The 13270-nt window shown below is 38.0% G+C and overlaps 1 protein-coding gene across 1 annotated transcript; it reads left to right on the top strand.

The window, feature by feature from the left end:
• Positions 1 to 270: 270 nt before the first annotated feature.
• LOC131320813 (1-acyl-sn-glycerol-3-phosphate acyltransferase 2) lies at positions 271 to 12132 on the top strand. The gene is made up of 11 exons (XM_058351684.1): positions 271 to 746; positions 1675 to 1797; positions 3268 to 3307; positions 3431 to 3504; positions 4030 to 4089; positions 6575 to 6652; positions 6766 to 6924; positions 8751 to 8876; positions 10872 to 10964; positions 11284 to 11367; positions 11713 to 12132. The coding sequence occupies exons 1-11, from the start codon at positions 666 to 668 to the stop codon at positions 11953 to 11955; spliced, it is 1161 nt and encodes a 386-aa protein (XP_058207667.1). The 5' UTR covers positions 271 to 665; the 3' UTR covers positions 11956 to 12132.
• Positions 12133 to 13270: the final 1138 nt, after the last annotated feature.

Genomic DNA, 13270 nt, shown 5'->3' with positions numbered 1-13270 from the left:
AACAAGTTCTCCCTTTAGAAAACGACAAATAAAACATATAGGAAAAAAACTTAATTAATTAAACATTTATAATCATTTAATCGTTTGTTTTACAGTGTCAATCTCTTAATCATAATAATTGTACTTTTTCTTAAAAAAAAAAAATATGTTATGTGATCATTCCCTTATCGATAACCAATCAATTTATTTTTTTAACCAATGAAGTGTTAACAAGCTATACAAACAAATAAAACTTGAACGTATTTTTAAAACTCGATAAATTTTCAAATAAGTTATTACTTAGCTCATTTACTTATGATGTTTCAAATTACTCAAGATCGGTTCGCGTTAAATCGAATGAAGCTCGTACGTATAAAATTGGGTAGGCTTTCGCCTATTTATCAACCCTAGTTTTTTCACAAGGGATTTACCTATTCCAATCCGAAGCCCGACCCAATAGCCTTCGTTTATCTGTTTGTCCTTAAAAAATGAGAAACGGAAGCAATTCTATCTATGTCTGTTGCATCTGTTCTTCATCTTCGTCATCGATAAACTCATAAATCCACGAAAACGTACACACACTCATATACATATGTACCGTTGTATTTAATACTCACATCTCTCTCTCTCTCTCTATTCGGAGAGTAAATCTTGAAATCTTCTCTCTCTCTCTCGCTCTCTCTCTCATGGCGATTGCAGCGGCAGTTGTTATAGTCCCTCTAGGCGTGCTCTTCTTCCTCTCGGGTCTCGTCGTCAATTTCATCCAGGTAACCAATCACACACGTCTTGACTTCGTTACACTACTTCATTACATGTACAGATTTGACTCCAGTTGAGCCAACTCTGCGCCTAGTTTTCGAGTTTTTGTTCTGATTTGAGATCGTACATTCCTCATTTTGGTTTCTTTTTTTAGGGTTCGTGGAGTAGAGTGGTTATGCTCTACGATTGGGGTTTTTGTTGAATGTTGTTTACGTTTGTCGATAAGTTGAATTCTGTGGGGAATGGCGTTGATTGCTGAAGTTGCATGTGTTCTGAGGCATAATATTACCTCTATCCATACACTATATTGTATCGTATTTTTGTATATCAAAGAAGTAACGAAATCGAAGTAGTGAGAGGGCAGGACTAAAGAAATGGTGGTGGTTTTGAGGGACAATGAATTGAGAGAAATGAAAAAGTCGGAGGCGCTCAAAGAGCATCTGAAGGGAGCTAGCAAATCTTTACGGTGACTTGTGTGACAAGTTGAAGAGTGACTTGCAACAACAAGTGCACTATAAGTGACTCTTCAAAGTACATATTTTTTTAGTTACTCCTTTGTTTTAAAGGAACCCATTTCACTAAGAGAAATTAATTAGTTCATCAATCAAAGTTACTTTATTTTATGATGTGGCATTTTGAAGAGTCATTTCTCACTATACCAAAAGTCATAGCGAGTTTATTACATTCTTTGGGGTGCTTTCTTGACATGGCTTTTAAAATATAGTTTGGGATTTATGTTGAGGATTTAATTGGGGAATAAGGATCTACAGGAAATCTCCTAAAATGCAGTGGCTGTTATTTCAGGGGAGGCAACAATGTTCTTAGGCTTTGTTTACCATTGTTCATTTGTGTCTGAATCATTATTTCCTTTTGTTACTTTCGTTACATCGATGTGGATTGCCCCGCAAGTAATGGATTGCAACCATCTTTGTTCAGGCTATTTGCTTTGTCCTTGTTCGGCCATTGTCAAAGAGTTTATACAGAAGGATTAACAGAGTGGTTGCAGAATTGTTGTGGCTGGAGCTCGTATGGCTTATTGACTGGTGGGCAGGGGTTCAGGTGATTATAAAGCAGCGCGAAAATAATTCTGACTAGCTTACTGTTTGCAAGAGATGTCATTTTTTTTCTTCTCTCGTTTTGGTTTTGTTGTGGGATTTCCTTGTTCGAGTTTTTTTGTCAATAACAACGGTGTTTTCTAGATGCTACAAAAATAGTCAACTTCACGTTGAACAGAACCTTCTTGCCTCACACACTAGTAAAGATAAGAGTGTTGTTGCTCCATCCTTTGTGGCAAGATCCTTCTAAAATGGGTGCACACTCGAATCAGCGCTCCCAAGATGGGAGCTTACTGCTCTCGAGACAGGAGCTAGCTCCTAACTGAGATGGGAGCTTATCAGGCCATCAAGGAAGTTATTCTCTTACTTTTAACGGAGTTAGGCCATTGTGGAAATAAGAATATGAAAATCATATCAGCCAAGAAGTTTCGCAAATTGAAAGTATCAAACTTTCGATCATTACCTTTAATATTGGGAAAAAATTCTCACTAAGTATCACTTTTTCCTACAATGGTTGTTTAAAAATATTTTATGTGCGTATCTATATGTAATCCATATACGTTCCTTAGGCGCTCCCAACCTTAGGAGCTTCTAGGTGCCTCCGCTCCCCCGCTCCTGCTTTGTGCTACATCTTTTCTCTTTAGGAAGATCATGATTGGAAAATCTTAGCAAGTCCCAATGTTTGTCTGGTCAAAAGTTCAATGTGCAGTGTGTGTAGAAGTCATATTGTCCGAATTTGCTCAGAAAGTTATTTTGCTGCATCATTGTAAACTTTCATAATTTTGAATGGGGAAAGCCTCTAAACTGCAACCAAGGTGACCTTCAACAAAGGCGCCTTAGGGAGCACTAAATCAAATTTCCACTATGGTCAGCTTAAACCATTATTTTATTGCAACAGTGAAGCCTAGGGTGAAGAACACTTGAGTTTGTGGGGTTTTAAATATTATGTTCTGTTCTTGTTTTTTTGTATTGTTTACACCATCCTTCTTCTCTTGTCATGTCTTATTTTGAGACGTCATTTAGAACATATATGGGTAGCTGGAAAGGGATAAAGACAATTACTGAACTCTCATTACCAGGAACCACTAATTTGTTTTTTCAGCGAAGTATATAAAATGACTTGTTTCAAAATGGTGGAATCAACTGTTGCATTTATCCTTGAAATGCCCAGGAATGTAGGATTTGAAAGGTGGGTTATGCGAACAAATTTGCACGCAACGTAACAATCTCATTTTGCTTTCTTATAGTGGGATTGTGATTCCATGTCATAAATGTGTTGAGCAACAAATTCAAGGAAGCTTGGAATCATTAGTTCTTTTTCGTTATTTGGAGCTGTAGCTTTATGTACTGGTAGGAAACTTTATGTACTGGTAGGAAATGTATCTAGTGACAGTGGAGACATTAGTCTTGCAATTTAACCTGTGAACCCAAAAATCTGTTCTGTAATTCATAATTGTGTTATTTCTTGCTGCAGATTAAACTGTTCGCAGATACAGAAAGTTTTCGAATAATGGGTAAGGCTAAACTTCTTATCCGTTAAGTGCACATGATGCTCCCTTTATTTGAGAGCGGAAGTTTTTCTTGCTCTAGAAACTGCTACTAGCTTATCTTCTCGTATGTATTGGTGTATTTTCCAGGTAAAGAACATGCCCTTGTCATATCTAATCACAAAAGTGACATTGATTGGCTGGTTGGATGGGTTCTGGCTCAGGTGCTTATTTGACATGTTTTCCTTTGATGTATGTGCATGCGCTAGCACATTCATGCATATGCCCTTGTGCACTTGATTTTCTGTTTGTTTGGGTAGTTTGTTATATTGAAAAGAAAGATATGAGTACCATAGAGGCCCAAAATCCTTCCAATACAAGTAGAAGAAGTCAAAAAAATAAAATAAAATAAAGCAATCATTGCAAGTGGGGACTGGTAGATTTAGGAGGCTCTATGTGTGGAGATTTGATGCAAATATTATGCTTAGAAGATGAATCCAGAAGTTAGATTTCACTGACACCCTTAAAAAATTCCTCTGTTCCACTCTTGCCAAATATAATAGACCATAGCTGCCCATGCGGAAGCATTTTAATTACATTGATAGGTATAGATGTGCACATTTGTATGAGCAATTTATGCATTTATCTTCATGTTAATCACACAGTTCAAATTAAGATTTGGTGTTATTGACATATGTGCTTCAAATTATTCTCCACACTAACTATTGTCAGATTTAATTTTGTAACAGCGATTTGGTTGTCTTGGTAGCTCATTGGCTGTAATGAAGAAGTCATCTAAGTTCCTTCCGGTAAGAATTTCGACTGCATATGGTTTCTAAGAGCTATTGAGGTGGAGCATTTCAAGTTAAAACAGTTCAATTCAGATTGTTTAGTTCTTAATGCAGTGGCCTTTTGTCTCTGTTAAGATTTGTATTGTTAATTGGTGGATTTGCTAACCCAATGGAATTTAAGGGCCTGGATTTAACATTCACCATCCCTAGCACTAGCAGTTACCATTGTCTAGTGTAAGTGGGGGGCAACTGTAGAATTGCCTCAAACTCGATGATATAAAATTTTATCCAATGACAATAGTAACTAGTTTGCTTAATTTCTACTAAGTTTTATCTTTGGGTAAGTTAAGCATAGCAAACCATTAGAGATGACTACCAGAGGCAAACAGATAAAAGTTTGTAAAGAACAGAACCAAACTGCACAGCTTAACAATTGAAAGAAACCTCACTGGGAACCTACAGATCTGCATTTAGGATCCTTGTGGATATTTCCAAGCCATGCAAAGCAACCAGTCACTCTTAAGAGTTTTTTGTGTTGTTCCAGGAATCCAGGACCTAACTCTATCCCTTAGGTCCTTCTCAATACTATTGAACAAAACTACCTGCTCTTTAGCTTTGTTTCTGACAAATTTTCCGTTTCAATCAAGCCATATATGATAGACCAGAATGGAGGCCCAGAAAATTTTATTTGAAGCATACTGAGTAGCCAAAGACGCTTCCCCAGGCTATAGCATAGGCCTTTTCCTTGTATTACATCTCTCCAGCACTTCTTCCCAAAGACACTTGGTATCTTAGTTGCACGAAGCGGGAGCGGGAGAGCGAGGGAATATAGAAGCTCGCAAGGTTGGGAGCGTGAGAGGAACGTGTACTTATATTATGAAAATAATGTAGCATAGAGTATTCACTTCAAAAAGTACAGTAATTTAGGAAGTAAAGTTATGGCCAAGTCCTCCATAAGTGTAAGAAATGGGCTTGTGGTACAATATATGATTTTCGTTTCAAGATATCATGACTTAGGCTAGATTTATGAGTTCATCAAAGACCAATTAATAAAGCCAAGTGATAGATCCCTGTTTTTCTATACAAACATCATATAAAAGCTCTCATGTTCGTAAGGAGCGAGCTCCCATCTTGACGGGAGTGGGCTTCCATCAAGCTCCTTAGTTGGGAGCGCAAAAGCGGGCTCCCAAGGTGGGAGCGGCACCACTTTAGGAGCTCCCTGCATCTAAGCTTGGTATAAACGCTGCCAAAGAACAGTTATTGATGGGCTTTCCAGATTGCAGAACATAGGTCAATTCCACATTTGTTCCCCACTTCAGCAGCCTATCCTTAATAGCTAGCTTCTTCTAGCATCAAATCCACAAGACCAACTGTGTAGTTAGGAACATTTTGTTTGCACTAAACAATAGGAGGCCATTGAACATTATTTCATGGAATCCTGATAGCCTTCCATGCTGAATTTACAGAAAATTGGCCATTTGCAGTGGGGAAGCCAAACGACACTGTCACTGCACTTTGCATGAGGGACTACATTAGCAGGGATACTCCCAGCGATATGTATAATATCCATTTTCTCAGCCCTGGCCATTTCCAGCTCCCACCTGATATATGGTGGAGACCTTTTGTAACGATCCACGCAAATTGACGTGCTAACTCTTAGCCTAACACGTGGCTCAAAAGGTTAACGTCAAGTTATACAGTAGCTGTTCGCGTTTCGTTATATATCAGTTCATTTCAATCTTACCCACCGATGTTGGACTAAATGGGCCTCACAATCTCCCCATCTTATGATGCAACGTTCTCATTGCATTGGCCCAACAACCTTTCCCCTAGTGGTCATGGTGTGACACTTAGCTCTGTACAACACATCATCGGGCTCGTACCAGATTCTAGAGGTGGCTCCCACAATGTAGACTCGGATTGTGCTCTCGTACCAACTGCAATGACCCGCGCCAACTGACTTACTAACCCTTAGCCTAACACACGGCTCAAAAGGTTAATCTCGAGTTATACAGTAGTTGTTCGCGTTTCGTTATATATCAGTTCATTTCAATCTTACCCACCGATGTGGGACTAAATGGGGCCTCACACCTTTGCTAACAAAGCCCTTCCCAGCTTACTCTCTGCAGTCTTCTCTATCTCCAACACCCGACATAGAGAGAGAAAAAAATGCCAATTTTCAATCCATAGATAAGTATCCTCTCCTTTGGCAATAATATGCTTGGTTAATGGTTTACCTAAAGCCTATGCTTAAGTACATTTCTAGCTGTCCAAGAGGAATCTTGAGGCTGGGCCATGAACCACAAATCCTTACATTCAATGACAAACTTATTTTTCCACATCCAGTGGACCCATCACGTGTCTGATTCCAACTATTATCTTCCTACTCTGCAATTTATTCTGTCTTTCTGCCTTTCCCTTATCATCTTCAGTTCCCTTGCTCCAAGTTGTTCAAGGATTTATATTGTAAACTTGTAGGATAAACTTTTCCAAATATATACAGGTCATTGGCTGGTCGATGTGGTTTTCCGAGTATCTCTTTCTTGAAAGAAGTTGGGCTAAGGATGAAACCACATTAAAGGTATGGTTGTGTTCAATGAGTTTTGTAAGATGCATTTATGCGTGGGTGTGTTTTTAGGCTTTCTTTTAAGTTGACCTAATCCATCTTTTGAATCCTGTTGACTGCATGTGCAGTCAGGTCTACAACGGCTAAGAGATTACCCTCAGCCATTTTGGTTGGCACTTTTTGTAGAAGGTACTCGCTTTACGCAGGCAAAGCTTTTAGCAGCTCAAGAGTATGCAGCTTCAACTGGGTTGCCTGTACCAAGGAATGTTTTGATTCCTCGCACTAAGGTTAAGAGATGTTCTCTTCCCCTCCCTTCATTGTATTTACTTGCTTTCTGGCCAGTTTGTGTATGACTTTAGGCATCGAGTTGTTTGTCAGTATCTAAGTACCTGTTTATCATGTGCGGAACTTGTGCATTCTGACTTTGTGCTACTCAATTTGGATGCATAAGCCATCTCAAACAAGTTTTTTCTATGTTACAGTTGAATTTCCATTCCTTTTATTATCAAAGTAATTGGTTGGTGATTGTAGAATACCTTTCCTGGAAGAACACATGTGAACATCCAGTTTCTAGTTCAGTTAACTGTAGAGCTGCCTTTTTTAAACTTCCTTTTTGTATAATTGCACCTTGGGAAAACCCATTGACTCACTGTTTATGACAATAGAACAGGTAGGAATGCTATGCAAGCACTTAGCAACTTAATCATTCTCTCTGAGAATACCCATTTCCTTCGCCTACACACACCCTGTTGTCAAAATGTGTACTGTCCCTGTCCCATTTGCTACTGTTGCAGATTGAGTTCAATTCTTTGGCCTAATGCGACAAAGACAATAATTGCGCATTTGATTTCTTTGTATTTACATTATCTTCAATTAAAATTACTTGATGAAAGTTCAAATGGAGACACGACTGAACATTGTGGGCAGCAGAATTAATGGGCATTTAGGAACACATTTTGGCTTTTTAAGACCATTTTAGTGAAAGGAAAGTACCTGAAATTTGTATATTCATGACGTGTTTTGGTAGTTGGGATCGTTTGCTTGATATATGCCTTCTCGTTTTCTCTTAGGACTTTTACAAGGTAGCTCAGCAAGTTTGTATGCTGTCGGGATCATAAGATGCTTTTTGTTTGGGATAAGTAAAGGCTCTATCAAGAACTTAATCAAGAGAAAGTTCCGGCTGTAAAAAGGAGAACAAACCTGTGCTCTTGGCTTACATGCAACCTTATAGCCTACATATGCACCAAAATGCACCAGCCCCTCGAGTTTGGAAAGCAGCAGAACTCCTTTCTAACTATAAATATGAAATTGTCGCACCATCAAGAGTCAATTTCTTTCTTCAATGGATCAAGGATATGTCCTGGTGTACTAAATGCCAACTCAAAGCAATAATAGAAACAGGCATGTCAATGCCATCACATGTCGTATTTTTTTTGAGTTTTAGTTTTGATTCTGGAGATTATGAAAGGGTGGAGTATGGATTTGAGGTTTGAACTTTGAAGTTTTTGATCGCGAAGAGAGAGGGTTTCTAAAATGATTGACTGATAGGGTTCTGTGGACTGTTGGTTAAGTGATTAGGGTGCAGTCTCATTCCCCAGTGAGATTAATACAGAACATTTATAGCAGAATTAATTTGGTTATATAGTGGTTTGGTTAGGTTGAACGATAAAACCTGTTCAAAACTGAGGAGATATGCAGATCTGCTGCCGTCCGAGTATATGGGTGAAATGCATGGGCTGTTTTTGGTTGTCAATTTTGGTTGGCCGGCCATGTTTCGCCCACCATTAATGATGCATTTTGGAGATTTTGAGATGTCAAGTGGTCATAGTGTATTCACAAATATAGTTATTATAAGCTTTTCTTGGGTCCTTTCTTCACTTGTCCCCCACATGCAAACCTGTTGTAGGATTTAAAGTTTGCTTGTAGGAAGACAATACTGTATGCAAGTATCTCATGTACTCTTCCGTGGCTTTGTCCCAGCTTGAATTTTCTGTAGTTGCCGATTTTTATTTTATGGTATTTCACTGCATATTTCCTTTTTTTTCTTTGGCGCAAGGATGAGATTTACTCTTTGTTTGGGTTTGGACTAAAGAATCTACTTTTATGTTGTCAGGGTTTTGTTTCAGCCGTCAGTAACATGCGCCCATTTGTTCCAGCTGTTTATGATTTTACAGTTGCTATTCCTAAAAGTTCAACTCCACCGACGATGCTTAGACTCTTTAGGGGACAGCCTTCTGTGGTAAGCATTTGGAAGCTGGGTTTTGTAAAGTTGCAATAAGGAAAAAAAATTGAGTAAAATTTCACCAACACCCCCTGGGATTTTCCTGAATGATGGACACTGTATTCACCTATGAGAAATAACTACCATCCCTAGGTTTCAATGCTCATTTCGCCGACACATCAGCCAAAAGTGGTTTATATTGACAAATTCACCCTTCTCGATAATGAAATAAACAATAAAAAGCACTCAATTCTGAGTTTTTTTTTTACCCAATTACCCAAAAGTAATAAAGTTGTCCTTTCTGACCAAAACGGTTCTTTGAACGACTGAATTATAAAGGACTATTGGTGAATTTTAGTCTTTTCGATCAAATAATTTGGAAAAAACTTCATTTGGATTCAAAATAAGGGGGAGTTGATAGTTTGTTATTATTATTATTTTTTTATCGGCAAGTTTTTTATTATTTTTATTATCAAAAAGGATGAATACTTGGGTATAAGTTACTTTTGGCTCATTCCATCACGTGTTTGAATCAACAAGTGTCGATTTGGGGCATTGGTGAAACTCACCAAGAAACCACAGGAGTTTCGTTGTCTTATCTAATTCTTGAGGGGGTATCCATCATTAAGGAAAACCTTAGTGGGTGCCAGTGAATTTGCCCTTAAATTTTTGTACATGGTGACGGTAGCACTTGAGTATATCATTTGAACTTTATTTGTCTGTCCTACTTGTGGTTCCAGTGCTATTTGGCTCTTTCATGATGCATGGCAATGCTTCAAATTTTATTCAGATCAATCGACTTTGTTTCTCTTTGAACTGATACTCCATCGTGATAACCTGGAAAGTTAGGAGGGAATCGCATCAAATTAGTCAAGAAATATTGCCCCCCTTGGCATTAATGTTACCCCGGGCTTTATATGGGGAGGGGGATGGCTGGGGGGCTGACCGACAAAGAAGAGCTAGAATGTTAACTCAAGTTCCACATTGGTCTATTTGTAGATCACCATGTTACCGAATTTTGTCTTTCGTTTGAAAATTTAGCTTCTTGCCAAAATGATTTTAGCGATCCGAAAGTGATTGCGAGATTTTGATATTTTTTGAATTTATAAGCTAAATGTAGAGATGCAAGAGTTTTGCACTTTTGTCAAGGGCAAAATGTAAGAAAAATGTACTAACGCTCTTTGATAGAAAAAAAAAAAGTTCTTACATAATTAATTGTGAAAATTGATGGTCAATTTTTTAATGAATGTTTACCGTTTGAACAATGTGATATATAAGAATATGTGGGGTTCTACTTCCCATCCCATTGCACATAATGCAACGGTCCATGATCTTGGTAGAGGAAATTGTTAATTAAATGCTCCTGGAGCACTACCGTGTGGTGCTCTAGGCCCTTCCCTGCCACATAACAGTATGGGCCGTGGAGTGGTGGTGCTCGAGAAGCATTGAATGATCACTCCTGGGTAGGTGAACTTGATGGTGGGAAAGACATGTTTAGGAAGAAAGAATCCTATGCAGCCATATATCTTGAATGCTCTGATAACTTTATGGCTCCGTTTGTTTTTCGGTAAAATGTTTTACCTATTTTCCGGTGTTTGGTTGTGTAAAAAATGAGGAAAACATTTTACATGTAAAACATTTTCCATTAATTGAATGAAAATGACTTACCGTTAAATCTTCCGTAAGTTATTTTCCGAAATGAACCCACTTCCTTTTGCTATAATTCTCACTGCTCAGTTTCCTCGATTGATAGTCCTGACCCACGTTCAACTCCAATATTCTCATATTTCTCCACCATTTAAGCCCCCTCTCTGTCTCTCTACACTATTTTGTCAATTTCTGAAAATATTTTTCAAGTGCCAACCAAACACCGGAAAATAAAAGCTTGAAGTTTATTTTCTGAAAAAACATTTTACATCAAAACAAACGGAGCCTATGTTTGAGGCTTCATGTAAATATGAAGGTGGCATGTTTATATCCATAATCCATTGTTAACAATTCCATTTGCTGCAGGTCCATGTGCACGTCAAGAGGCATTTGATGAAGGAATTGCCTGAATCAGACGATGATGTTGCAAAGTGGTGCAGAGATATTTTTGCAGCCAAGGTGCACCCATGTTTCTTAAATTTATTTATGTGGATGTTTATGATTCACATTGTGCAGCGACCCCTTGACTTTTCTTGGGTATATATGTGAATTGTTGCTGAAAAACTCTCTTAAACCAGAAGCTAATATGAAAACATGGACACAAGACATGCCTATACTGCTATACATATTTACGTGTGTGATGGTTGCAAAGCTATGGGCACACGCGCACACGTATACATGTTCACGTGTTTCTAATTACGTAGATTTAGCCGGATTCATTGTAGTTATGATGAACTATCCGGTTGCTAACTTTCGCTGTTTGGATTTTTCTAACCAGGATAATTTATTGGATAAACATAATGCTGAGGACACTTTTGGTGACCAAGAACAGGATGCTAGTCGGCGTATGAAGTCTATTGTGGTAAGATAACTGTCCCGTTGAATGAGCCAAACCTCAAAACCAACACTCACAGTTTTCATTGTGCAAGGCTGGCACACAGATCTGATTTGCATGTGTTTGTATTATGTGTATACATACACACTGTATATGTAGCAGCAAACCACAAGCACACACATTTGTAGGAAGAAGAGACGAATTCGGGCTCACACCAGATTTACAAACAATACAATTACCGAAACACCCTTGGTCCATACTTATTGTATACATGTATGTATGTGTACACACAGATAATGTACACACACACATCTATAAATATACAGATGCAACATATATATTTTTATAACATGTTTTTTTGTCAATAAACAGGTGGTTATCGCTTGGGTGTGTCTGCTAGTTTTTGGGGCCTTGAAATTCTTGCAGTGGACTTCACTCCTATCCTCATGGAAGGGTATTGCATTTTCAGCAGTTGTTTTGGCCATCGTTACAGTTCTTATGCAGGTCTTGATCCAATTCTCTCAGTCAGAGCGCTCAACCCCCGCCAAGGTGGTCCCAGCAAAGCCTAAGAACCAAGGAGAGCCTTCAGGAACGCCACAAGTTAAACCACAGTAGATTAATCTTTGTTTTTTTTCCATATTAGTCATGTATTTGTGAAAAAATATGGTGAAGTCCCCAAGAGGTGTATTTTTCCAGTGGCTTTTTTCTATTTTTTGTACCATCACAACGATTGCATATGTATCAATTCATTGATTGCTGTTCAACTAGGCTAAAATTGCTGTTGTGTACTAATCTCTTTGCCCTTTATTCCTTGCAATGCTATGTTTGGATCTTGAGTTTGAAACGAATTATTTTTTCTTTTATTGAGAATGCGTAAGAATTTCGTTCACGATGAAGATAAACAGTTTACTAGGATGCAAAATAAACTTTAAAAAAAAAAACAAGCCAAGAGATATACATACGTAAAAAAACCAAATGATCGCATGATTCTACTGAGTTATTTCTTGATTTCAGTATCATTCAAGCATCAAAAATTGATGAAATATCTACCTAAAAGTCAAGAGGTCAAAGGGAAATTTTATTTCTTTTATTTATAACCAGGTGTCCAGTTTAGCTCCGCGCACATTGAGTAATCTTATGAGACCAATTCCACCGTCAACTTGCCCGAGTTCCATTAAAAGTCAAAGCAAAGCCCTTTCTGGCCCAAAATGAGTTAATAGCACCAGAGGTTTTGAACCGGAAATTTTAAGAGAGCAAATCCATGCATCTCAAACCTTCGAGCACCAGACAATCCCCTCCCCTGGGAGATGGGAAGTTCTCTTTTTGTTGTCCATATCATTTTCCTATGACGTTTTATTTGAACAGTTAACTTTCATTAAACAAAGTCGAGTTGTTCCGACTTCCAACCCGTCATTAATTAGCTAAGAATTGGGATAAATAAGGTAAATTCATATGGACAGTTAGGAAATGGGGCTTTATTTGAACATGAAAGTTCAAATCCGGTCCAAACGAATTCTCATAGCGAAACTGAGAAATATTACAGGAATTCTTTTGTTGAACTTCAATAGACAAATAAAAAAGTTAGCATTAATTTAAAACAAAACTTTTGTTTATCACACAGTGGTAAGTTTGAACATGAAAAATGCAAGTCTTAAAAATAGTTGACCAAAAATAATTTGAGCTAAAGGAGAAGAAGTAAAATTCACTTTGATACGAGCTTGACCAAAGGCTTTGAGAGGAATTGGAGATTTTTCACTCGAATTTGAATTCGAGTCAAGAATTTGCATATCTGTGTTAACTAGGCTGGAATATATTTATTAACTTTACTGGCGATATTTACTTTCGACTTGTTTTTTAGACACATGCAGCCTCCCGTCCCATGCTTATAGGGTAATTACATGTGGTAAGCTTTGGGAGCAACCTCAAGCAC

The sequence above is a fragment of the Rhododendron vialii genome, chromosome 3a (assembly GCF_030253575.1).
Source record: "Rhododendron vialii isolate Sample 1 chromosome 3a, ASM3025357v1".
In the NCBI taxonomy this organism is placed as follows: Eukaryota; Viridiplantae; Streptophyta; class Magnoliopsida; order Ericales; family Ericaceae; genus Rhododendron; species Rhododendron vialii.
Note: the sequence above shows the minus strand (reverse complement) of the source record. Positions and strands in the feature narration are given on the sequence as shown.

What these genes read in the sequence shown, in the direction of transcription:
- LOC131320813 (XM_058351684.1), top strand. Translation starts at nt 666, where the DNA reads ATGGCGATTGCAGCGGCAGTTGTTATAGTCCCTCTAGGCGTGCTCTTC. An exon ending in TCGTCGTCAATTTCATCCAG is followed by an intron (nt 747 to 1,674) that starts GTAACCAATCAC and finishes ATCTTTGTTCAG; the next exon opens with GCTATTTGCTTTGTCCTTGT. An exon ending in AGAAAGTTTTCGAATAATGG is followed by an intron (nt 3,308 to 3,430) that starts GTAAGGCTAAAC and finishes TGTATTTTCCAG; the next exon opens with GTAAAGAACATGCCCTTGTC.